This window comes from Acomys russatus, chromosome 19 (assembly GCF_903995435.1).
Source record: "Acomys russatus chromosome 19, mAcoRus1.1, whole genome shotgun sequence".
Taxonomy (NCBI): Eukaryota; Metazoa; Chordata; class Mammalia; order Rodentia; family Muridae; genus Acomys; species Acomys russatus.
In genome coordinates, this window is record NC_067155.1 from 42444242 (window position 1) to 42467919 (window position 23678).

Genomic DNA, 23678 nt, shown 5'->3' on the forward strand with positions numbered 1-23678 from the left:
TGTTTTTCTTTTTTTTTTAATTTTTAAATTTTATTTTATTAATTTATTCTTATTACATCTCAATGGTTATCCCATCCCTTGTATCCTCCCATTCCTCCCTCCCTCCCATTTCCCCCTTACTCCCCTCCCTCATGACTGTGGCTGAGGGGGACTTCTTCCCCCTTTATATGCTCATAAGGTATCAAGTTTCTTCTTGGTATTGTTTTTGGTTTTTCGAGACAGGGTTTCTCTGTGTAGTCCTGGCTGTCCTGGGCTTGCCTTGTAGACCAGGCTGGCCTCGAACTCATAGCGATCCGCCTGCCTCTGCCTCCTGAGGGCTGGGATTAAGGCGTATGCCACTAAGCCTGGCAAGAGAAAGTTTTGTCCTGGGGAATCAGAGCCTCATTCTGTTAAGTAAAGGGAGACTTTAATTACATTTATTTCTTTTCTTAAATTTATTTATGGTGTGTGGTGCATGCATGTGTGCGTGCATGTGCGCGCGCACTTGTGGTATGTGCACTCCCATGTACTATGACGTCCTGTGGATATCATGGCATAACTTTGGGGAGTTGTTTCTCTTTCTACTATGCAGGTAACCGGGGATTGAACTGAATTCCTTAGGCTTGGTGGCCAATACTTTGCCCTCCAAGCCATTTCACAGTCTTGCTGGGCCCCAAAAGGAGATTTCAGAGTAGGAGAAATAAGACTTGTTCATTGAAGAATTGAAAGGGGGCCTGGGCCCCCTGGACTGGGAAGCTGCCCGGCAGCCTGCTGGTTTTCTCTGGATGTTGGTTTCGTCTTCTCTACCTTAGCTTTGCCTGTGTCCTGTCTCTCCTTGACTCATGTGTGTGGCCTGGCCCAGTATGACTGTTGCAAATTGCTGGTTTCAGCTCCTGCTCATAGGCCCCTCCTGTTGGTATCCCCCTTAGTCCTGGGTTGCCAGAGAAACCAAATGAGGGGGCTACCCCCATCTGCTTAGACGGTGGTAGACTGGGGCTTGGAACAGCTGGGATGATCTCATCAGTTACGTTTTTGGTGCATGAAGGGGTGTGTGTGTGTGTGTGTGTGTGTGTGTGTGTGTGTGTGTAACTGGAGCATGGCTGTCTATAGAAGCTGGTGGTCTGATGGGGGAAGCAGAGCGGTGGGCACTTGACCATTGTGCCACTAGATACCTTGTGGGGCTCTAGTCCTCAGCACTGTGACTTAGGAAAAACTTACCAGTGTGACCTTCTACATAAGCATGGTGGCACACGCCTCTAATCCCAGCGCAGGCAGAGGCCTGCCGATCTACAAAGTGAGTCTAACACAGAGAAACCCTGTCTCGAAAGACAAAAACAAAAACAAATGCATAAACTTTCTCATCTCTGGCGCAGGTTGAGGGGAGACCCTCTTCTCAATCAAGATCTGGATACTGGGTGTGGGGGGTGGTGGATCTAGTTGCAGCACCCTGTGTTTTCTGAGGCCCCGCAGCTTCCTTCCCTCGCTCCCACCTGCCTGGTCTTCACAGAGAAATGCGAACTGTAAGTGATACCTTCCAAAGTGCAGAGAAAGGTTAATGAACTGTTGTCTTCTGAGCAGGAGGCAGAAGAGGCCGAGAGGATCATTAACAAGACATAAATACAGGGCTGTGTGCGATCCACTCTGGGCTCAACCTAGTCGCCTCCCTAGAGTCTCAAGGGCTTAGGCAGATGCTTTACAGTTGACCCACACTTCTTGCTCAGTGCTACAGGACTCTAGGTAGGTGCCCCCACATCCCCCAGCCTCTCTCTGGGGCATTTTAGGTAGGTGATCTACTACTGAGCCACACCTCCAGCCCAGATGAGGATTGTGTTACATTCTATCTTTTATTTTATGTATATGGATGTTTGGCCTGCATGCATGTCCATGCCTAGATGTATGGAGTACCCATGGAGGCCAGAAGAGGGCGTCAGGTTCCATGGAAGTGGAGTAAATGGTTGTGAGCCACCATGTGGGTGCTGAGAACTGAGCCCAGCTCTTCTGGAAGAGCAGCCAGTGTTCTTAACCACTGAGCTGTCTCTCTAGTGCCACTTTTTTGAACCAAGGTCTCACTTCACCCAAGTTGGTCTCAGAATGACCTGGAATCCTTGACCCCCCCGCCCCCCAGTTGCAGGCGTTTACTTATTGCAAGGCTGAGCCTATGTGATCCTGAGGATGGAACCCAGGACTTTGCGTAGGTTAAGCAAGGCCCACCAGCATCTCCCCACGCTCTCCCACCCCCATCCCCCACCCCTCAGGACTTTTTTTTTTGGTTTTTTTCTAGACAGGGTTTCTAGGACTCTTTAATGGAGCCATTCAGCTTGCAGGTTTGAGCTGCTTGCCTGGCGCTGTCCTAGGTCCTGAGACGCAGACAGGGAATAAGATTTGCAAAAGCTCGGCCCCACCCTTCTGCTCTCCGTGAGATGTGGGAGAGGGCTTTCTAGGCACTGGGTACCACTTTGCAGAAAATGCGGCCATGAGTAAAACAGCACATGTGTGTGGTGGGTGCTTGGCATGCAGCCTCCATTGGTAGCCAGGGTGAGGCTGCCTTTTCGGGATGCAACAGTAGATAATACTGACCTGGATGGCAACTGAGCTTATCCTGAGAGTCAGTCAGTGCATTCTGTCTCTCTTCCATTCTTTTCTCTTTATCCCCTCAGTGTCATTGAGCTGTAGTATCAGATGTGTGGGTGGTACCCTTGACCCGCTCTGCTGACAAGTTCCCCTTTCTCCTGGCTGCCCCTTTTCAGTCCTCCCTGCCTGCCCTCCCTTCCCTTGTCTGGCTGAAGTCTCTCATGCTATTCAAGGGCCAGACCCCTGCATCAATTGTCTCTTCCTTCCTGTCCCTTGCCTGCTCAGGACGTTGCCAGAGTGGGAGAGGGTCTGGGGGGTTGACACAAAGGCATGCTGCAGGGAAGTGAGTTACCGCAGAAGGCAGTCATTTTGGGCAACACCATTGTGCCATGCTCTGAGCCTCCCTGCTTTGCAGCCTGCCCTCGGAGGAAGTCAGAGCCTTGGGAGAGACATGTATTATAGAGATCCGCAGGGCAGAGGTCTCTTGGTCAAAGCTGGGCGGGCTGATGGTACCAACGCACCTAAACTCAGAACCCAAAGAAATACCTGTGGCTTAGTAATCTCATCCTTAACTCTGATCCTAGTTAGACAGATACAGACAGCTATTTTAGGAAGAATGGTTGTGTGTGTGTGTGTGTGTGTGACATGTATGTGCTTGTGTGGATGTGTGAATGTGTGTGTCTATGAAGATCAGTGTGTGTGTGTGTGTGTGTGTGTGTGTGTGTGTGTGTGTGTGTGTGTGTACGCGCATGTATAGATCAGAAGTAGACCCTTAGGTATCTCCTTCAATCTCTCTCCACCGTTTTTTAAAAATATTGTATCATTTATTGGGGCTAAAGAGTTCTATCAGTGGTTAGAGAACTTGATGCTCTTGCTGAGGACCCAAGTTCAGTTCCCAGGACCAGCATGGCGGTTCACAACCCTCTATTACTTCAGTCCAGATCATGGGATCGAACACGCTCTTCTGACCTCTGTGGCCACCAGACATGCATGTGGTGTACATACATACATTCAGGTAAAACTCTGCAATGACGAAAGATGAATAAATATAATATAACTTTTATGAGTTATTTGTTATTATTTTGTTTATTTTCTCCTTCCCCTCCTCCTCCCCCCAACAAGGTCTGACTATGTAACCTTAGTTGGCCTGGAACTCTCTTAACATTTCTTTTTTAAAAAATGTACTACATGGGTGTGTTGGTGTTTTGCCTGCATGTGTCTATGAGGGTATCAGAAACCCTGGAACTGCAGTTACAGACAGTTGTAAGCTGCCATGTGGGTGCTGGGGATTGAACCTGGATCCTCTAGAACAGCAGCCAGTGCTCTTCACCACTGAGCCATCGCTCCAGCCCTGGGAACTCTCTTATGCAGAGTTTGCCCATGCACATTGGCACTCTTGGAGGCCAAAAGAGACCATCCGCTCTCCTAAAGCTGGAGTATAGTTTGTTGGGTGGTGCCAAGTGTGGGTTCTGGGAGCTGAACAGCAAGGGCTTTTAACTGATGAAGCATCTCTCCAGCTTAGGCTTTTTTGGGGGGAATTATTTGAGACAGGGTTTTTCTGTGTAGCTCTGGCTGTCCTGGAATTCACTCTGTAGACCAGGCTGGCCTCGAACTCACAGAGATCCGCCTGCCTCTGCCTCTGCCTCCTGAGTGCTGGGATTAAAGGCGTGCACTGCCATGCCCAGCTAGCTTAGTTTAAAACAAACAAACCAAATTATCATTACTGTGTGTGGGTGATTGTACATGGTGTGTGTGTGTGTGTGTGTGTATGTGATGTGTGTGTGGGGAGGTGTCTGTGTGTGCATGTGAGCACTAGGTTTACATGGCCAATGTCTTTACACCCATCTCACGGGTATGTTTCTGTCACTCCAGCACTGAAGAGCCATAGGCAGGAGAGAATCCACAGTTCAAAACCAAGTTGGACTACATAGTAGGATCCTGTTAAAAAAAAAAAAGTTTTATATTGACCTCTAATCTCATGTACAGAACCCCACATGGTGCCTCACGCCTCTGATCCAGCACTCAGGAGCAGGAGGCAGGAGCATCAGGAGTTCAAGCAGAGTGAGTCTAAAGCCAGCCTGGGCTACATGAGATACCGTCTCAAAAAAAACCAAAGTTGGGCCAGATGTCTTTTATCCCAGCACTGGAGAAGCAGAAGCAGGCAGATTTTGTGAGTTTGAGGAGGCCAGCCTGATCCCCACTGAGTTCCGGGTCAGCCAGGGCTCCATGAAGAGACCCTACCCTGTCTCTGTTCTTTCAGAGGGCCTGAGTTAAATTCCCGGCACCCACATGGCAGGTCACAACTGCCTGCAACTCCAAGATCTGACACTGTCCCACAGAAATAAATTATAAAAATAAATAAATAAAAGAACATCAAGTACAAAGAGACCCTGTCTCTGCTGGGCGTGGTGACGCATGCCTTTAATCCCAGCACTTGGGTGGCAGAGGTTCTCTGTGAGTTGGAGGCCAGCCTGGTCTACAACATGAGTCCAGGACAGCCAAGGCTACACAGAAAAACCCTGTCTCAAAAAAAACACCAAAATCAAAACCAAAACCAAAACCAAAAAAAAAAAAAAAAAAGAAGAGAGAGAGAGAGAGAGAGAGAGACCCTGTCTCACAAAACCAAAACAACCAACAAAGTTGGCAGTTGGACTGAGGGGCCATTGGCTGTGGGTCTGCCTTCTCTGCTCAGCTGCATGAGCAGCTTGGTGTTCCCAGCTTTATCCACTCTCCACCCTGAAGTCACGTTTCCATAGTGTCTACTTGCTGTCCCAGCTCTGCTTGGAGGCTCTCTCCTGTAGCCTCACACTGGTCTCCGCTGCTATCCCTCGCCACATGGGGTCCCCAAGACCCCAACTAGGTTCCTCATCCCCACTCTTGTCACATCTCTGCCATTGGCTTGGCAGTAGTTAACACAGCTGTGCGAGTATTGAGCCTGGCCATTCCCAGCATCCTGCTGCCTTGTAACCCTGGTGAGCTGGGGAGGGAGCAGGGTGGGGACGGGGACCCAGGCAGATGGACCTCATCTTTCTTCTCCTCCCAGGCCTGAGGCACAGCTGGTTTGAAGTTTGGACTTTGGTTCTTGCCTGGAAGTTGGCAAGACTCAGAGGGAGGGGACCGTCCTAGCCTTGCCCTTGGCATGTCTTTGGCTGGGAGGTCATAGACTCGGGTGACCGCTCAGTGACCCACTGCAAGCTGCCTGTGTTCCTTGACTCTTAGCCAAATGCAGTCAGAATGGTGTCCTGGGCCCTTAATCTCAGCGCTGGGAAGAAAGAGGCAGGGGGATGGACAGCCTGAGAACCACCTGGGCTTATTTACTCAAATATGGAAAAGAAGGGGGTCTCGAGCTGGCTCAGCGGGCATAGGGGCTTGCTGCTAAGCCCGGTGACTTGAGTTCGATCCCTTGAGCCTTCTTGTGGAAGGAGTAAAATGACACACACACACACACTCCGCCCAGGTTGTCACCCTTCACACACAGGGCATGCATGTACCCCCACCTCCAGTATTTTTAAAATGAAAAGACGGGGCCTGGGCATGGCTGGCCTGAGTAGTAATTAGTACCCTTATGAAGGGACTATCTCCTGGCAGAAGCACCCAGCGACTGAACCGGGGCCAGGGGCTTGGCTAGGATTCTGGGCCAGGGTGCCTGCATCCTGCTGTCCTCCTCCCTGTCCCGAGGCCCTATTACCTCATAGGCTTTGGGCTTTCCGTTGCCCCACTTGGCGCTGTTTCCTTCTCTAGGGCACCACCAATTCACTAGGTCAGCATCCTGCACCCTGTCCCTTTACTGAAGCTGTGGCCGGCCACCCCCAGGCAGCTGAAATGGAAACCCTGCAACAAGAGCTCCGGTTTCTTTCCAGTAAATGGCAGTTGAGGGCAGCACACAGCGGCCTGTTCCTCCGCTTGAACCCGAGTCCCCACACGATGCTTGTGTGCATAGAGCCACTGGAGGGTTGTGACGTGAGCCTTCTGAGCTCGGTCGGGTATCTGAGATATTCCTGGGGTTACGTCTTCCCAACTTAGAGATATGTACCCTGCTGAGGCAGCCATACTTAGACTACAGGTTTCTTTTTGTATTTTTAAAGATATATATTGCTCTGCCTGCATGTACACCTGCAGGCCAGAAGAGGACATCAGATTACATTCTAGATGGTTGTGAGCCACCATGTGGTTGCTGGGAATTGAACTCAGGACCTCTGGAAGAGCAGCCAGTGCTCTTAACCTCTAAGCCATCTCTCCAGCCCCTTTTTCTTCTCTTTTTGCTTCCCCACCCCTCTCTTTCTTTCTTTCCGTTTTTCTCCTAGACAGGGTTTCTCTGTGTAGCCCTGACTTGGCTGGAAATTGCCAGGCTGGCCTCAAGCTCAGAGGTCCACCTGCCTCTCCCTCCCAAGTCCTGGAATTAAAGGCATGTGCCACCTCAGGCTGTAATTTTTATATTTATTTTTTAAATTGTTTTTGTAGCTCAGGCTAGCCTCAGACGTACAATGTAGCTGAGGATAGCCCTGAACGTCTCCTCCTGCAACTGTGCCTGGTTTATGCACCTCAGGGGGTCAGACCTGGGGCTTCACGCATGCCAGGCAAGCCTTTGCCCAGCCCAGCTATACTCCTAGGTTTTGTTGTTGTTTTTAGGGTTGTTTTTCTTTTTTTGAGGGGGCATTGGTTTTCATGACAGGGTTTCTGTGTATGCCCTGGACTCGCTTTGTAGACCAGGCTGGCCTTGAACTCAGAGGTCTGCCTGCCTCTGTTTCCCCGAGTGCTGGGATTAAAGGCTTTTTTTTTTTTAATTACATCTTAGTGCATGTATATGTCAAGTTCTGCCCTTCTACCATGTGGGTTCTGGGGACCCAGCTCAGGTCAACAGGTTTGGTGACAATTGTCAGTACCTGCCGGGCCCGTTTTGCCCACCTGGAACTTGAGATCTTTCCTCCTCTGCCTCCCTTGTGCTGGAATCAATGTGTGCTGACCATGCCTGCTACCTGTATCCCACTGTACAGGTGATAACCCTGGGACTGTCAGCTGGATTCATGTCCTAAGGCCTCTTGAAGTGAGGTTGTGTTTGGACCTGAGGCTGCACAGGGTCTTACTTCATGGCCTCCGCCATCAGCCGCACTGTGGCCAGAGGCCAGTGTAGCACCATGTCACAGCTTTCCCAAGTCCTTCCACCTCCCCCTCCACCCTCCACCCCCCCCCCCCAAACCAGTTCTCTGTCCCACAGCCAGGCTGAGTCACAGAGGGCCAGCTCAGCCCTTTGCCTCCTCCCGGCTTCCTGCTCCCATTCTCCCCTCCCCCTCCCCCCTTCCGGTTCACTCTAGTCCCCTGGCTGGGATAGCTGGGACTGGCTGAATGCCGGCTTGGTTCCTTTTGCTAACTCCATGCTTTCCTTTGTTAGTTGAAGCAAGCCACGCTGTCCCCCGAGGTCAGGGTCTTGGAAATGTTTTTTTAGGGCAGAGCTACCGGGGGCTGGGAAGTAGGGAAGAGCCAGTGCTGGAGCCTCTGCAATCATGGCTGCTCCACTGTGGCTTTGATGAAATTAATTTTATCTTTCTAGTTCCTGGCTCTATAAATAAGTGCTCTTATTTATTTGTTTGTTTGTTTGTTTGTTTGTTAGTTATATATGCAGTGCTTTGCCTGCAGGCCAGAAGAGGGCATCACAGGCCATTATAGATGGTTGTGAGCCACCATGTGGTTGCTGGGAATTGAACTCAGGATCTCTGGAAGAGCAGCCAGTGCTCTTAACCTCTGAGCCATCTCTCCAGCCCATAAGTGCTCTTTCTTAAGAAATGTATTACACTTTATTTTGGAGCACATGTGTGCTGCATGCACGTATGGAGAACTGTTTTCAGGTATTGGTTGCTCTCACCATGTGGAGACTGGGGTTTGAACTCATGTCCTCAGGCTTGGCAGCAAGTACTTTTACCTTCTCTCTCTCATTTTTTAAAAATTTATTTAATTTTTTTGGTTTTTTCGAGACAGGGTTTCTCTGTGTAGCCCTGGCTGCCCTGGACTTGCTTTGTAGACCAGGCTGGCCTTGATCTCACAGCAATCCGCCTGCCTCTGACTCCTGAGTGCTGGGATTAAAGGCGTGCGCCACCTCCTCCCCCCCCCCCCCCCACCCCCCGCTTGCCTTTGCCTTCTGAACCATCTCAGCAGCCTTTCTGTCCTTTCCTTTTCTTCTCTCTCTTCCCTCACTCCTTCTCTTTCTCTCTTCTTCCTTCCTTCTCTTTCCCTTGTGCATTTGTGCATGCGTAGTCCCAGTGCACATGTATGTGTGTGTGGAGGTCAGGCGTCAACGCCAGATGTTATTCTTCCATTGCTGTCTGTCTACCTTGTTTCCTTTTTTGTTTGTTTGTTTGTTTGTTTTTTGTTTTGTTTTTCAAGATAGGGTTTCCCTGTGTAGCCTTGGCTGTCCTAGACTCGATTTGTAGACCAGGCTGACCTCAAACTCACAACAATCCGCCTGCCTCTGCCTCCCGAGTGCTGCTGGAATTAAAAGCACGAGCCACCCCCGCCCACCTCACCCACCATTCTTGACAATGCAAAGACATCTACTGTGTGCTGTGAGGAACCTGGGCACCATGCTGTACCTACTATATCTCACACTGAACCCACTGTATGCCACCCACACCTGGCACAGATGTGGCCTGGCTATTCCCAAGTCCACTGCTGAAGGAGCAGACATCTTACAAGGCAAACGTTCACAGCTGAGAAGAGTTCAGAAGGAGCTGCACATGAGGGGCCACAGCTGTCATCACAGTACTTAGGAGGCTGAGGCAGGAGGATGGATGGAGTTTTAGGCCAGCCTGGGTTACGTAGTGAGAGCCTGTCTTAGCAAAAGCCCAGAATGGGCTACTTGAATTTTTTTTTTTCCCCCACCGCCTGCACCTCACCCAGAGGACACCTGGCCCGGCAAGCATCATTCTTCCAGGTAGGCTTTTGGGACCACTGGCCCTAAACAGCTATGCTGAGCCTAGTGTGCTGCCCTCCTCTGTCTGCCTCCTAGGGGCCTTGGGCAAACCTCCAATCAGGACTGGGTATCTCCTCTCTGAGAACCCAGAGTCTCAGAGTCTGAGGCAGGAGGATGACAAGCCTGAGCAACTTAGACTCTGTCTCAAAGTAAAAAGTAAAAAGAGGGCAGAGGGGGTCAGGTTGTAGCTCAGCAGTGAAACACTTCTCTAGAACCCTCAAGTGAGGGGCTGGGGTGTGGCTCAGTGGCAGAGCATCTGCCTAGAATCCCCCAGTGAGGGGCTGGGGTGGGGCTCAGTGGTAGAGCACCTGCCTAGAATCCCCCAGTGAGGGGCTGGGGTGTGGCTCAGTGGTAGAGCACCTGCCTAGAATCCCCCAGTGAGGGGCTGGGGTGTGGCTCAGTGGTAGAGCACCTGCCCAGAATCCCCCAGTGAGGGGCTGGGGTGTGGCTCAGTGGTAGAGCACCTGCCTAGAATCCCCCAGTGAGGGGCTGGGGTGTGGCTCAGTGGTAGAGCACCTGCCTAGAATCCCCCAGTGAGGGGCTGGGGTGTGACTCAGTGGTAGAGCACCTGCCTAGAATCCCCCAGTGAGGGGCTGGGGTGTGGCTCAGTGGTAGAGCACCTGCCTAGAATCCCCCAGTGAAGGGCTGGGGTGTGGCTCAGTGGTAGAGCTCCTGCCTAGAATCCCCCAGTGAGGGGCTGGGGTGTGGCTCAGTGGTAGAGCACTTGAGCAGCATGTGAAAGACCCTGGGTTAGTCTCTACTTCACAGAAACAAGCAAAGAACTATAATACCCACTGGCTGCTGGACACATGACTGAGAGACATTCTGAGATACTGAAGTGTTTCTGCCAAGAGAATTTGTATGAATTTCTAAATTAGATCTGTCTCCCTACTTCCCTCCCTCCCTGTCTCCGTCCTTTCCTCCCTTTCTCTCTCTTCTCCCCCTCCCCCCCATGTGTGCATGTGTATGTGTTTTCTCTCTCTCTCTTTCTCTGTTCTCCACCCTCTGTCTTTCTTGGGTTTTTGAGACAGGGTTTTGCTGTGCATCCCAGGGTGATTCCAAACATACAGCAATCCCCCTGCCTCAACCTCTTTTAGGTCTTTTCTGTTAAGTGTGGTGGTACCCTTCAGATAGGTGTGGGCCAAACAAACAAATGGGACTACTGGATGGAAGAGCTTTGCTGCCTCCGTAGTGGCCTGGTTCACTAGCCAGCTGTCCCCTGTGGTCATAGGATGGTTCCTGCAGCTTTCAGCAGCCACGCCCAGGCATCCCCAAAGCAAAGAGCACATCTCATCTGTAAATGGCCCTAGTGGAGCTTGGTGAAGCGCACTTGGAATAACAATACTCAGGAGGCTGGGATAGGATTGGAAGAGCCAGCCTAGGATATCGAGAGGGGCCGTGCGTCAGAAAAACCAAAGCAAGATGGCGGGAGCGGCGCACACCTTTAATCTCAACCCTCAAGAGGCAGGCAGGCAGATTTCAGAGTTCAAGGACAGCCTGGTCTACAGAGTAAGTTCCAGGACAGGCAAGGCTACACAGAGAAACCCTGTCTTTTCTTTTGGTTTGGTTTGGTTTTGGCTTTGTTTTTCGAGACAGGGTTTTCTCTCTGTAGCCTTGGCTGGCCTGGACTCACATTACAGGTCAGGCTGGCCTTGAACTCACAGAGATCTGCCCAGAGTGCTGGGATTATAGGTGTGTGTCACATGCCTAGTGAGAAGAAGAAAGAGGAGCACGGGGGGGTGGGGGGGGGGGTGGGGGGGAGGGGGGGAGAAGGAGGAGGAAAAGGAGGAGGATGGGGAAGAGGAGGAGGAGTTCCTATACATCAGAGCCCTGAGTTCCATCCCTAGTCTCCAGTAAATCAGGTGTGGTGGCTTACTGTCACTCCTCGGGAGAAGGAGGCAGGAGTTCAGTGTCTTTCTCTACTGTGTGGAGTTTGAGGCCAGCTTGGCCTACATGATATCCTACCTTCAACAAGACAGGAAAAAAACAAAACAAAACAAAAAAAAAACCCGGCATCCTCTGATGGGGCTCTGTCAGTTTCAGGACCACTGGGGCCAGCCAAGTTCCCCTATCCTAACGAGAACATTATGACACCATCCCTCTTATGTTCTGTCCGCAGGTGACCAAGGATGGCAGAGAGGATGTGACCGTCATCTGCCTTTGTGTGCCCTCCTAGTGGCGCCACCATGCAGAAGCCCAGTGGCCTGAAGCCCCCTGGCCGAGGGGGGAAGCACTCCAGTCCCGTGGGCAGGCCGTCCATCGGGTCCGCTTCATCCTCGGTGGTGGCATCGGCCAGTGGCTCCAAGGAAGGTACGTGAGGCCAATTGTGGGAAGGGGCCTGCAACGTGGGGACATTTCCTGGGAAGACAAGAGCAAACATGGATCCCGCTCAGACAGTACCAACAACAGACCAAATGAGGATTCCGCCAGAGTCCTATATGATGGACCAATCAATTTATTGGGGTTACTTATAGGAGTGTGGGTAACTCAGAGGGAGGCGTGTCACTTACAGGGCTCAGAAAGTCATGATGTAGCCCAGGCTAGCCTCAGATATTCAGTGATCCTGGTTTGCCTCTTAGGTGCTAAGGGTACCAATGTGCACCATATCAGTTAACAGCATCATGACGGTTCCCATAGGGGTGCCGAGAGGATCATCTCCGGGAAGATTCTAGATTCTGTCAAATTGATGTTAACAGTGACTATCATAGAGAGTGTTCTAGAATTGGAAATAGTTCGGTTAGTTTTTGAGACAAGGTCTCAGTCTTATAGCTCAGGCTGGCCTTGAACCCATGTTCTGCCTCATCCTCCAGTGCTGGGATTATAGGCAAGAGCCACCACCCCCAGCTGGAGATTCACCTTTCTGTAGCCTTTGCTGTGGAAATCTTGTTTCTTCCTTTTTCCTCTTCGATGAGTAACCCAGTGAGGACTACCTCCACACAGTCCCTGCTTAGGTTACACTCCACCAAGCGGTACAGGACCCTGCCCATCTCATCCGATTGTCCTAGAGTTTTGGAGACACCAGCTAGAGATTAGCCTTCACAAGCTGGGGTTGGGTGGATGTGGTGGTGGTGGTGGTAAGATGAAGGGGCAGAAAGTCTGAGGCGATGGGGCCAAAAGGCTGAGTAAGCAGCCAGGCGTGGTGGCGCACGCCTTTAATCCCAGCACTCAGAAGGCAGAGGCAGACAGATCGCTGTGAGTTCGAGGCCAACCTGGTCTGCAAAACGAGTCCAGGACAGCCAAGGCTACACAGAGAGACCCTGTCTTGGGAAACAAAACAAAACAAAATGGTTGAGTAAGCTGCAGTGTGAGGGAATAAGGGGTGAGGCCAGCAATGGATTCCTAGCAGGCTTTGCTGGTCCATTACAGCCCAGTTTCCCCTTTAAGATGGCAGATCCCTTCATAGTTATGGGAGGCATTCCAGAGGGAGAGAGACAGAGACAGAGAGAGACGGAGACACTCATGGAAGTGATCTTACAGGGGTAGAAATAATGATTCAGAAGCTCTGAGGGCAGCAGGATGTAACTTGGCTCATGCGGAAATACTATCCATCTCGGGGCTGGGGAGACCACTTGATTTGGTAAATACTTACCATGCAAGCATGAGGGCCTGAGTTCGGATCCCCAGCACCCATGTAAAACACAGGGATGGCAGTGCAACAAGAGGAACCCTGGTGCTTGCAGGCCTGCCAGCCTCGCTGTGTTAGCCAGTTCTAGGTTCAGACAGACAGACAGACAGAGAGACCCTGTCTCAAAGAATGAGTTAGAAATAGAGGAAATTACCCAACGCGGTGGTTAGTTTTAACTGCCAACTTGGTACAACGGAGCCCTACACGGTAAGGGCTTGTGGGGGACTGTCTACACTGTGTTGGCCTGTGAACTAACCTGTCTTGGTTGGCAATCAGCCTGGGAAGACCCAGCCTAATCTCTGGCACTAATCTCTGGTTTGGGGGATCTGGACCGCATGAGTAAGGAGAGCCAGCGTGCATCCGTTTCTCTCGGCTCTTGCCTGCGCGTGCCATGTGACCAGTTCTTAAGCTCCTGCCTTGACTTCTCTGCTCTGATGGACAGTGACCTGGGACTGTGAGCTCAAATAACCCCTCCTTCCCTTAGTTGCTTTTCTTTTTTCTTTCTTTCTTTCTTTTTTTTTTTTTTTTGAGACAGGGTTTCTCTGTGTAGTCTTGCTCTCCTGGACTGATTTGTAGACCAGGCTAGCCTCATACTCACAAAGATCAGCCTGCCTCTGCCTCCCAAGTGCTGGGATTAAAGGCCTGCGCCACCACCGCCTGGCTCCCTTAGTTGCTTTTCGTCAGGGAGTTTTTAAAGATTTATTTATTTATTATTATGTATACAGTGTTCTGCCCGCCTGTACACCTGCAGGCCAGAAGAGGGCGTCAGATCACATTACAGATGGTTGTGAGCCACCATGTGGTTGCTGGGAATTGAACTCAGGACCTCTGGAAGAAGAGTCAGTGCTCTTAACCTCTGAGCCATTTTTCCAGCCCCCTCGTCAGGGAGTTTTATCGCAGAAATAGACATGAAACTATGACACTGACTTCTGACCTCCTGTGCATGCATGCACACATACATGCACATTCATGAACATGTACACACACACACACACACACACACACACACACAGAGGCAGATCTGTGTGGAAAGAGTGGGAGCTGAGGTTGGGGAGGTATCATAAGTAGGGGGTGAAGAACAGGAATTCAGGCGTTTTCCAGCATGGGTACAGGGTGTGGCCTAGGGGGACCCTCAAGTGTGTTATCTCCACCATGAGCATGAACAGTGGGGGCTGAGGGGAGGACCAGGCCAGAGAGGAAATGTGCAGTCATCCAGGCAAAGGGTGCACGCTCACTGCTTGTCATGGGGAGACCGCAGGGCCCCCTTCCTGAATCGGTACTCAAGGGTCATTTCCGAGGAGGGGCTTGAGGGTGCTGAGAAATGGAAGGGTTGAAAAACTGCACTGCGAGGCTAGTGAAGCCAATCCCTGCACCCCACACGGTACAAAGAGAGCAATGACTCTCTCGAGCTATCTTCCAATCCCCTGGGCATGCACATAACCAGATATGTGTGTGTATATATATACACACACACACATACACACACACACACACACACAGCAACAAAGACAGAATTCCAGGAGCTGGAAAGATGGGTCAGTGGTTAGGAATACTTCTTGCTGTTCTTGCAGAGGACCTAGGCTCAATTCCTAGCATTTACATTGTGGCTCTGTAACTCTGTCTGCATATACATGATGTACATACTTACAGGCAATAAAACATAAGATTTACACATAAGATACACATAAGATTTAAAAAAATTTTTTTGTTTTGTTTTTTTTCCACCCGAGACTGGGTTGCTCTCTGTCATGGACTCATTCTGTAGACCAGGCTGGCCTCGAACTCAAGAGATCAGCCTGCCTCTGCTTTGCTGAGTGCTGGGATTACAGGCGTGTGCCACTGCACCCAACTAATTTTTTTTTTTTTTTAAAGAATTTTAAGCACATTGATTAGCTACAGGCTCCCAGTAGGCTGAGCTTATTCCAGCAGGGGTGGCTTCCTGGAACCCAGTGACTGGGGAAGTGTCCCAGCCAGCCTGGCTCTAGGCCAGGACATGACCTTCAAGGAGAAAGGCCCATTGTCTCTTCTGGGTGCTTTCTACATTGGCCTTCCTCGTCAAGTGAGGTTGCACTTTCTTTTTTTTTTTTTTCCAAGTCTCTGGGATTTAATCCAGAGCTTCACACATGCTAGGCCGGGGCTCCACCCCTGAGCCACATCTCCAGCCCCTCACAGGGGTGGAGGGATTTCTAGGCAGGTGTTCTACTACTGAGCCACACCCTGAGTCTCTCCACTGGGGGATTTCTAGGTAGAGGCTCTACCATGCTTTGGGGTGTCAAAGCCAAGTGCCCTGGGAATAAGGTTGAGTAGGAGTCCTAAGGACGGCAGTCCCCCTTCCTGCTGGTGCTTCAGGTTCCCAGCTGCCCGTGGGCCTGGCCATCTGCTCTCTTAAAGTGATGGAGATGCCAGGCATGGTGGTACATATCTGAAGCAGGAGGATTGTGAGATCCGGGCTAGCCTGGGCAACATATGGGAGAGCCTGATCCACCCCCACCCTCCATTGTCTTGGAAATGTAGCTTAGTTGGTAGGATGTTTATCTAACATGCACGAAGCTTTGATGTAATGAACGCACATCTGTCAGTCCAACCTTTGGGACACGGGAAGGATTAAGGGTTAAAAGTTATCTTAGAGGCTAGTGCTTGGGGCGTATGAGACCCGGTCTCAAAACAATGTCAGTCAGCCAACAAAACAAAGCACAGAGGAGATGGGACTCTGTGATGGGACTCTGTGGGAGACACCCAGGACGATTTGAGAGATCCATGTGCGAACTGGCGCCTGCCTTGGGAAGCTGAGCTGTGGCTCCTTCCCAAGGCATGATGTCAGCTTTGGGCAGAGAGGGGCTGGCACGGGAAACAGCCTGGAGGGATGCCATGGGTAGCAGGGAAGGCCTGTAGCGGTACCCAGAAGCGTGACACAGGATGCAGCAAGGCTCCCAGGGGAGACTTCTGAGGCAAGTGTCTTCCCTGGAGTGCAAGTGGAAGTGGTTCGAAAGGTGGACAGGTATGGAGGAGGGTGGGTAGGGGGGAGCACTCCTGGAGGACGGAGGATGCTCTGGGAGGACTTTTCCGCAGGTCCCAGGATGATGGTAGCATCTTTCCTGGGCTGTGAACAGGAGGAAAGGCCTCCACTCCGTTTTGCATGTATGTGTGTGTTCGTGTCCCTGTGTACGCGGGAATCCAGGTGTGCACAGTGCAATGCAGAGGTCAGAGGACTGCGTGCATGTATGTGTGTGTGTTTGTGTCCCTGTGTACGCGGGAATCCAGGTGTGCACAGTACAATGCAGAGGTCAGAGGACTGTCTATATGTTCGTGTCCCTGTGCACGTGGGAATCCAGGTGTGCACAGTGCAATGCAGAGGTCAGAGGACTGCGTGCATGTATGTGTGTGTTCGTGTCCCTGTGCACATGGGAATCCAGGTGTGCACAATGCAGAGGTGACAGGACTGCATGGATTGATGCAGCCTGTGCATTGTTCGAGGGTCTCTCTCTTTTGGAGATGGGGTCTCACTGTGTAGTCCCAGCTGGCCTGGAACTCATAGGACGCAGCTTTTCTTTTTACCTACCTGTTTACACCAGGTTAGCTGATCCAGGAGCTTCCAGGGACTCTCCTGTCTCCACCACCCATGTTACTGTCCAAGCTCAGAGAGGACAGAGGTACATGACCATGTCTGGCCTTTACATGGTCTTGGGGACTTGAACTCAGGTCCTCATGCGTGCGCAACGAATACCTTGCCACTGAGCCATCACCTCCCCAGCCTCTGGAGTCTCCTCTAATTCCATGCCTGAGAGGCCCGCCCCTTCTGGCCCTTGGAAGATGTGCTAGGTAGCTGGGACCTGGGATTGTCAAGCAAAGAGTACGGACCACAGGCCACTATTATGTGTCTGTCGTTCAGGCAAGCCTTGAAGGGCTTGCCCCGTTGTGTTTGTGTACCACTGAGCCACATCCCAGGCCCTTGCTGGGGGGTCCTAGGCAAGCGCTCTACCAGTGAGCTGCATCTGAGCCCCCCCCATGTATGTTTATTTACTTTAAATATATTTTTATGTTATTTATTTTATTTTATTTATTTATGTTTTGTTTTTTGAGACAGGGTTTCTTTGTGTGATAGCCCTGGCTGTCCTGGAACTCTCTTTGTAGACCAGGCTGGCCTTGAACTCACAGAGATCCTCCTGCCTCTGCCTCCCGAGTACTGGGATTAAAGGCGTGCGCCACCACGCTCCGCTCATGTTATTTATTTCATATGTGTATGGTGAGTAGTGTGGGGGAGGGCTCACGGGCCACCGCAGGTGTATGGAGGTCAGATGACGAATGTCAGAGTCAGTTCTCACTCCTTCTACCACGTGGGTCCCAGGGATCGAACTCGGGTTGTGACTTGGTGACAAGTGCCTCCAATCCGAATAAGCCCTGAGCCTGACTCTGCTCTTCTGTTTTTGAGATGGTTTCCCTATGTGCTCCCCGCTGGCCTGGATCTTGTGGCAATCTTCCTGTGTCACCCTCCTGGGGACTGAAGTATAGGCTTGTTCTGCCACTCGCTGCCCATCCCTTTAGTGCCTAGTCTGAGATGTTGTTTGATCGCTGGAGGACCAGGCCTCTCCATTGCCTTTACTACTTTCAGTCAGCCAAGGTCACGAACATTCCTTCAAGGCCGGCTCCTCCAACTCTCTCTCCTGACCACATCCTAAACTTTTTAAATGGCGTCAGGATGGGGAAGCCAAGATGAGGTTTTCCGGGGCTGTGTGGCAGGGGGCAGGGCTACCTTCTAACACTTCTGAGCCACTATCGATCTGGGAGGCTGGGAGGCGGGGACCAAGGCCAGCGCCTGCCTGCCTGCCTGCCTGCTGCCCTGCCCTATGGCCAGTGCCTGAAGCTTTTCCATGGGGAGTTGGCTGTGTGCATTTCAGGGTAAGCAGCCTGCCATATCCCACCCCCCACCCCCAATCCCCACCCAGGTTCCCCAGCTCTGCTGTGGACGGACCCTGAGCGGAGAGAACAGAGGATGCTTTTGAGTGGCATTTGACTCTGGAGGGATGCAGAGCCCTCCTGGATCTGGAGGGAGCCGGTGGAAGATTCCTTCAGGGAACAGAAGGGGCCTTGCTGGGTTAGGTGTCTGCCACGAGGGGCGGGGGGGGGGGGGTGCAAACTGCAGAGGGCTCTTCCTAGGTAAGAGGGACAGACTCAACCTTCCTTGGTCTCCATGTGGGTGGGAACTGCCGGAAGGCTGATTGAGGCGGGTTGTCATTCTGAGCAGATTCATTTCTTCTTCTTTCATAACCTGTGTGTGCCTTTGAGAGCCCCTGAGGAGAGAAACAGACTTGGAAGAGAAAAAAAGCACTCGGGCTTCAGGGCATGCATGTCTGTTTCTTGAGGGAGGGGAGGGGAGGAGACACACCCCAGGGGGACACCCGTAAGGAAGGAAAGTCTGTGTTGCTGTGAGTTGTATATCCCGCTCCCGCCCTGGGCTGAAGTCTCATAGCCTAGCAGGTTGGCTGTGCAAACTAAGAAAACCCTACATCATGGAGTTGGAGGAAGGGGAGAGATGTTAAGTGAGGGCCTTGTGGGTTGCTGCCCTGTGAGGGGTTGTTGGAGCTGTCACAAGTGGACGGGCTGGCCTCATTAGGTGGCACCAGGAAGATGCTGTATCAGTGGCGGTGGGGGTGGGGTGTGTGTGACCCACCTCACCTGCAGAGATTGCAGATTCAACAATAGCTTCATAGGCTCACTCTATGCACGTCCCCTCTTGTGAGCTCATGGCGCTCATTAACATATTAAAGGCTCGGGGAAGGCCTGCAGGGAAAGGACCCTTAACTTTGTGTAAGGAGTTTCTTATTTGAGTTTTGAAGTTAATCATATTACATGACTTAGTAACCAGCAGCCTGTGTTAGTAGATCTCTGTCCCTAACTGGAATTTAGAGAGGCGACCGTCTTCTAGAAGGCCCAGGACCTAGCACAGGATGACTTTCTTCCCTCCAAGGCCATCGGGGCCAAGTCAGGTCCCAGACTTTATGGTGTGTCGTTTCTGTAGGTCCTGGTAAGGCCCATGTGCATGTGCTGTATATGTGGCTGTGCCTGTGTAGGCCTGGGGCTGCTGTGGGATCCTTCTGCTTCCCTTTCACCTTAGTCTTGGAGGCAGGGTCTCTTAATCAGACTCCGAGCTCATCAATATGGCTAGTCTCATCCACCGGTCCTCCTCTGGGGCTCCTCTGTCTCCACCTTCTGAGGCTGGCATGGCATGTGCCCACCCCCATTTATGGCGGTTCTGGGATCTAAACACAGGTCTTGGGACTTGTAGAGCAAACACTTAACCATTGAGCCATCTCCCTAGCTGTTTTCTTTCTTCTTCTTCTTCTTCTTCTTCTTCTTCTTCTTCTTCTTCTTCTTCTTCTTCTTCTTCTTCTTCTTCTTCTTCTTCTTCTTCTTCTTCTTCTTTCTTCTTCTTCTTCCTTTCTTTTTTCTTTTTGTTTGTTTGTTTTTTGAGACAGAATTTATAGAGATCTACCTGCCTCTGCCTCCCTGAGTGCTGGGATTCCAGGTGTGTGCCACCACGCCTGGTGACCCTTCCCTTTTGATCCTTCATCCTACCTTTCTTTTTTTGTTTTTGTTTTGTTTCGTGTTTTGTTTTTCGAGACAGGGTTTCTCTGTGTAGCCTTGGCTGTCCTGGACTTTCTTTGTTGACCAGGCTGGCCTCGAACTCACAGCAAATCCACCTGCCTCTACTTCCTGAGTGATGGGATTAAAGGCGTGCGCCACCACCACCTGGCCCGTTCTACCTTTCTAAAGTGCTTGGCCACCACATCCAGCCACTCAGAATAAACCCTACTGTGCCTTTCTCATGAAGGGAATCACTGTGCAGGAAAAGAACAGACTGCTCGAATGAGGTTTTGTTTGTGTCACTGAGGCCTGGTTGGGGACCGCAGCGGTCAAGACCATCGCGTACGAGTTAGGGAGTTTGAGGCCAGCCTGGGGTACATGAGACCATCTCAAAAAAATTAAAGTAAGGCAGTGTGGTGGCACATACCTTTAATCCCAACATTCAGCTGGCAGAGGCAGGTGGACCTCTAAGTTGGGGTCCAACCTGGTCAACAATGGGAGTTCCAGGACAGCCAAGGCTGGATGGAGAAATCCTGTCTCAAAAAAAAAAAAAATCATATATCTTATTTATACATATATCTTACCTAGCATACATATATCTAACCTAGTTGTCTCATGGGGAAACTGAGACACTGGTGTGGGGGGAGGGTTTAGCCAAACCTAGCCAGTGTGTCACAAGTGACTCTGGTGGGGGGATAGGGTGTTGTATCGGGGGTATCCTGTGTTCTCCCATTACCAGGCAGCCAAAAATCTCCCTGCCTGTCTCTGTGGGGAATTTAAAAAGAGTTTGGTCCCTGTGAGGCAGGGGCAGCTGGGAGGACCCAGGGTCGGGGGTGGGGGAATAGCTAAAAGAAGAAAAGCAGATCAAATCAAAGGCTTTCGACATCACAGTCTTGAGACCTGAGTCGTAGCAGCTGTCGAAGCAATTGGTTGGAGGACTTATGACCCTTGAGAGAGATTGGGGTCAGGCTTAGATTATCTGGGGGTCCTGTGGACTGAGACAGCTGAGGGTAGGGACAGCTGAGCTGGTAGCTTCTTTTTTTTTTTTTTCTCCATAAAAATAGCCATAGTAGGTCCCCGAGACCCTGGAACCCCTTCTTGTGCCTTAGGCAAAGAGGACAGGTAAAGTGGGGGGTCCTCAGTAGGGCTAAGGTGAGTCGGTCACAGTAGAGGCTTTACAGAGTTACAGCTCATAGCTGCGTAGGCCTGCCAAGCACACTTCACAGAATCATTTTGCATTCATTTATCTCTTATGGGGGGCCGGGGGGGGGCGGCATTTGTTCCATGGCACACACATCTAGAGGTCCCCAGAGGTCAGAGGACAACCCGTGGGACCCAGGGATTGAATTCAAGTCATCGGGCTTGGTGGCAAACTCCTTTACCCACTGAGCCATCTTGCCAGCCCATTGTTTGTTTGGTTTGGTTTTTTAAGTCCTGAGGATGGAACCCAGGCCTCATGCAGATGCTGTTCCCTGTCAGCCACATTCTTACCCCTCCGGTGTGGACTTGGTAGATGGTAGTGTGTCCCAGAGAAACAAACACTGGACACACTTGGGTGAGGGGGGACCAGAAGACTAAGGAAGGAAAGACTTTGAGTTGCCCACTGACCACGGGGAATACACCACAGGTTATCCTGCGGACCATGGCCGCCTCAGTTTCCCTCCCATAATAATATCACCAACACCCTCTGGCTGCCTGTTCCCCGTCCCCCCCCCCCCCGCCCCAGTTCCCAGGCTAGCCCTAACTACTGCCTCTTAACTTATCCACAGGGTCTCCCCTGCACAAGCAGGCATCGGGCCCCTCCTCGGCCGGAGCCGCCACCGCCGTCTCTGAGAAGCCAGGTTCAAAGGCGGCTGAAGTGGGTGACGACTTCCTGGGAGACTTTGTGGTGGGCGAGAGGGTGTGGGTGAACGGCGTGAAGCCAGGTGTGGTGCAGTACCTGGGTGAGACACAGTTTGCACCTGGCCAGTGGGCCGGCGTGGTGTTGGATGACCCAGTGGGCAAAAACGATGGAGCTGTGGGTGGCGTGCGCTACTTTGAGTGCCCGGCTCTGCAGGGCATCTTCACACGGCCCTCCAAACTGACTCGCCAGCCCACGGCTGAGGGCTCAGGCAGTGACGCCCACTCAGTGGAGTCCCTCACTGCCCAGAACCTGTCCTTGCATTCCGGCACTGCCACGCCCCCACTCACCAGCCGAGTCATCCCCCTGCGGGAGAGCGTTCTTAACAGCTCCGTGAAGACAGGCAATGAGTCTGGCTCCAACCTCTCCGACAGTGGTTCTGTAAAGCGCGGTGACAAGGACCTCCACCTAGGCGACCGGGTGCTGGTGAGTATGGGTGCCACCTGCCTGGGTACTCCACCTCTATTTTTTCTACCCATCATCCTCTCATGGATACACTAGACCCCAGGGGCTAAACAGAGGAGGGGCGCAAAGGGAACTTGAACAAGGCCTGTGCTGAGGCCACATTCCTCATTGGTACCACACAGAATAACAGTGGAAAAGCTGCATGCTCTCAAGCCTATTGCTAGGCCTGTGTATTAACCTTTCTGGGTCTCAGTTCCCATCTCTGTCTGCCTCTGTGTGTGTGTGTGTGTGTGTGTGTGTGTGTGTGCGTGTGTGTGATGAAATAACTAAGATGAGAACAACGTTTTTTTTTTTTTTTCCTGAGACAGGGTTTCTCTGTGTAGCCTTGGCTGTCATGGACTCACTTTGTAGACCAGGCTGGCCTGGAACTCACAGATATCCGCCTGCCTCTGCCTCCCGAGTGCTGGGATTAAAGGCCTGCGCCACCACACCTGGCTAGATGAGAACAATTTAAGGGGGAAAATGGGTTTAAGCATGAATTAAGAAAGGGTTAGGGCCTGGCGTGGTGGCGCACGCCTTTAATCCCAGCACTCGGGAGGCAGAGGCAGGCGGATCGCTGTGAGTTCGAGGCCAGCCTGGTCTACAAAGTGAGTCCAGGATGGCCAAGGCTACACAGAGAAACCCTGTCTCGAAAAACCAAAAAAAAAAAAAAAAAAACAAAAACAAAAACAAGAAAGGGTTCAATTCAAAATCAGCCAGCTCCATTGCTTTGGGCCCCTGGTCAGGAGGACACAACATGGCTGAAGGGCATGGTAGGAAAAAGCTGGTGACCTTGTGGCTGCCAAAAACAGAGGGAGGGGGCGATGGGGGAGCAGAGCACAAGCTGAGTGTGTAGTTTAGGGATGAGATGTCAAAATACCCACAGCTACTTCCTCTGATCAGGCCCCACTTCCTGTAACCCACCCAGCTACAAACTCATGGGTGGGTGAACATGGACAAATCGGTGCCCGCATGACCTACTCACCTCGAGTAGTGCCCCAGCTGGGGACCAGGCCTTTAACCAAGTTTTTCTTTTCTTTCTTTCTTTCTTTTTTTTAGGGAGCATTTAAATCCAAGCCATTCTTTCTCGCTCGCTCTCTCTTCCCCCAGCACCCCATAAACCAATATGCCACCACACACCTGTCGTCTCAGCCCTGGGGAGGTAGAAGCCAGAGGATCGGTTCTAGGTGACCCTTCTGCTGAGACTGGAGGGCAGGCCTGGTACTTCTGTTTCTCTTTCCAGCCTCTGCTATTCCATTCTCCTGAGGCTGATGGCCAACATTGAGGTCTCCATGGTAGAGGCATCCAGAACTTTCTGTGGGGAAGATGGCCAGTCATCTGTGAAATAGGAGAAGGCACTTCAGACTACCATTGAATGTAGGACCATGAATATCCACATCACTACAGATATCCGTTTGGAGACAAATATGTGCATATGAATATTCATGTACTCATGAATATTCATCAGGGGAAAGGGGCTCTGGGGGAGTGAAAAAATATGATTACTGAAATAAGAAAATTCCCCAGACGTGTTAGAAGATTAAGAGAATTTAGGAGCGGCGAGGCATGTCTGTAATCCCAGCATTCTAGCGGGAGAGGCAGGAGGATGGACA

The 23678-nt window shown here is 51.4% G+C and overlaps 1 protein-coding gene across 4 annotated transcripts in view; it reads left to right on the forward strand.

Annotated features, from left to right (window-relative positions):
- Clip2 (CAP-Gly domain containing linker protein 2) overlaps positions 1–23678 on the forward strand; it is a 58719-nt gene that overhangs the window by 4530 nt on the left and 30511 nt on the right. For all 4 annotated transcript variants that reach the window (XR_007832350.1, XM_051161335.1, XM_051161337.1 and 1 more), the window contains exons 2-3: positions 11634–11824; positions 21491–22047. Coding sequence is in view for 3 of the 4 variants with exons in the window: in XM_051161335.1 (XP_051017292.1) it covers positions 11701–11824; positions 21491–22047 (681 nt within the window). In the remaining variant the exon portion in view is untranslated. The remainder of the gene's footprint in view (positions 1–11633; positions 11825–21490; positions 22048–23678) is intronic.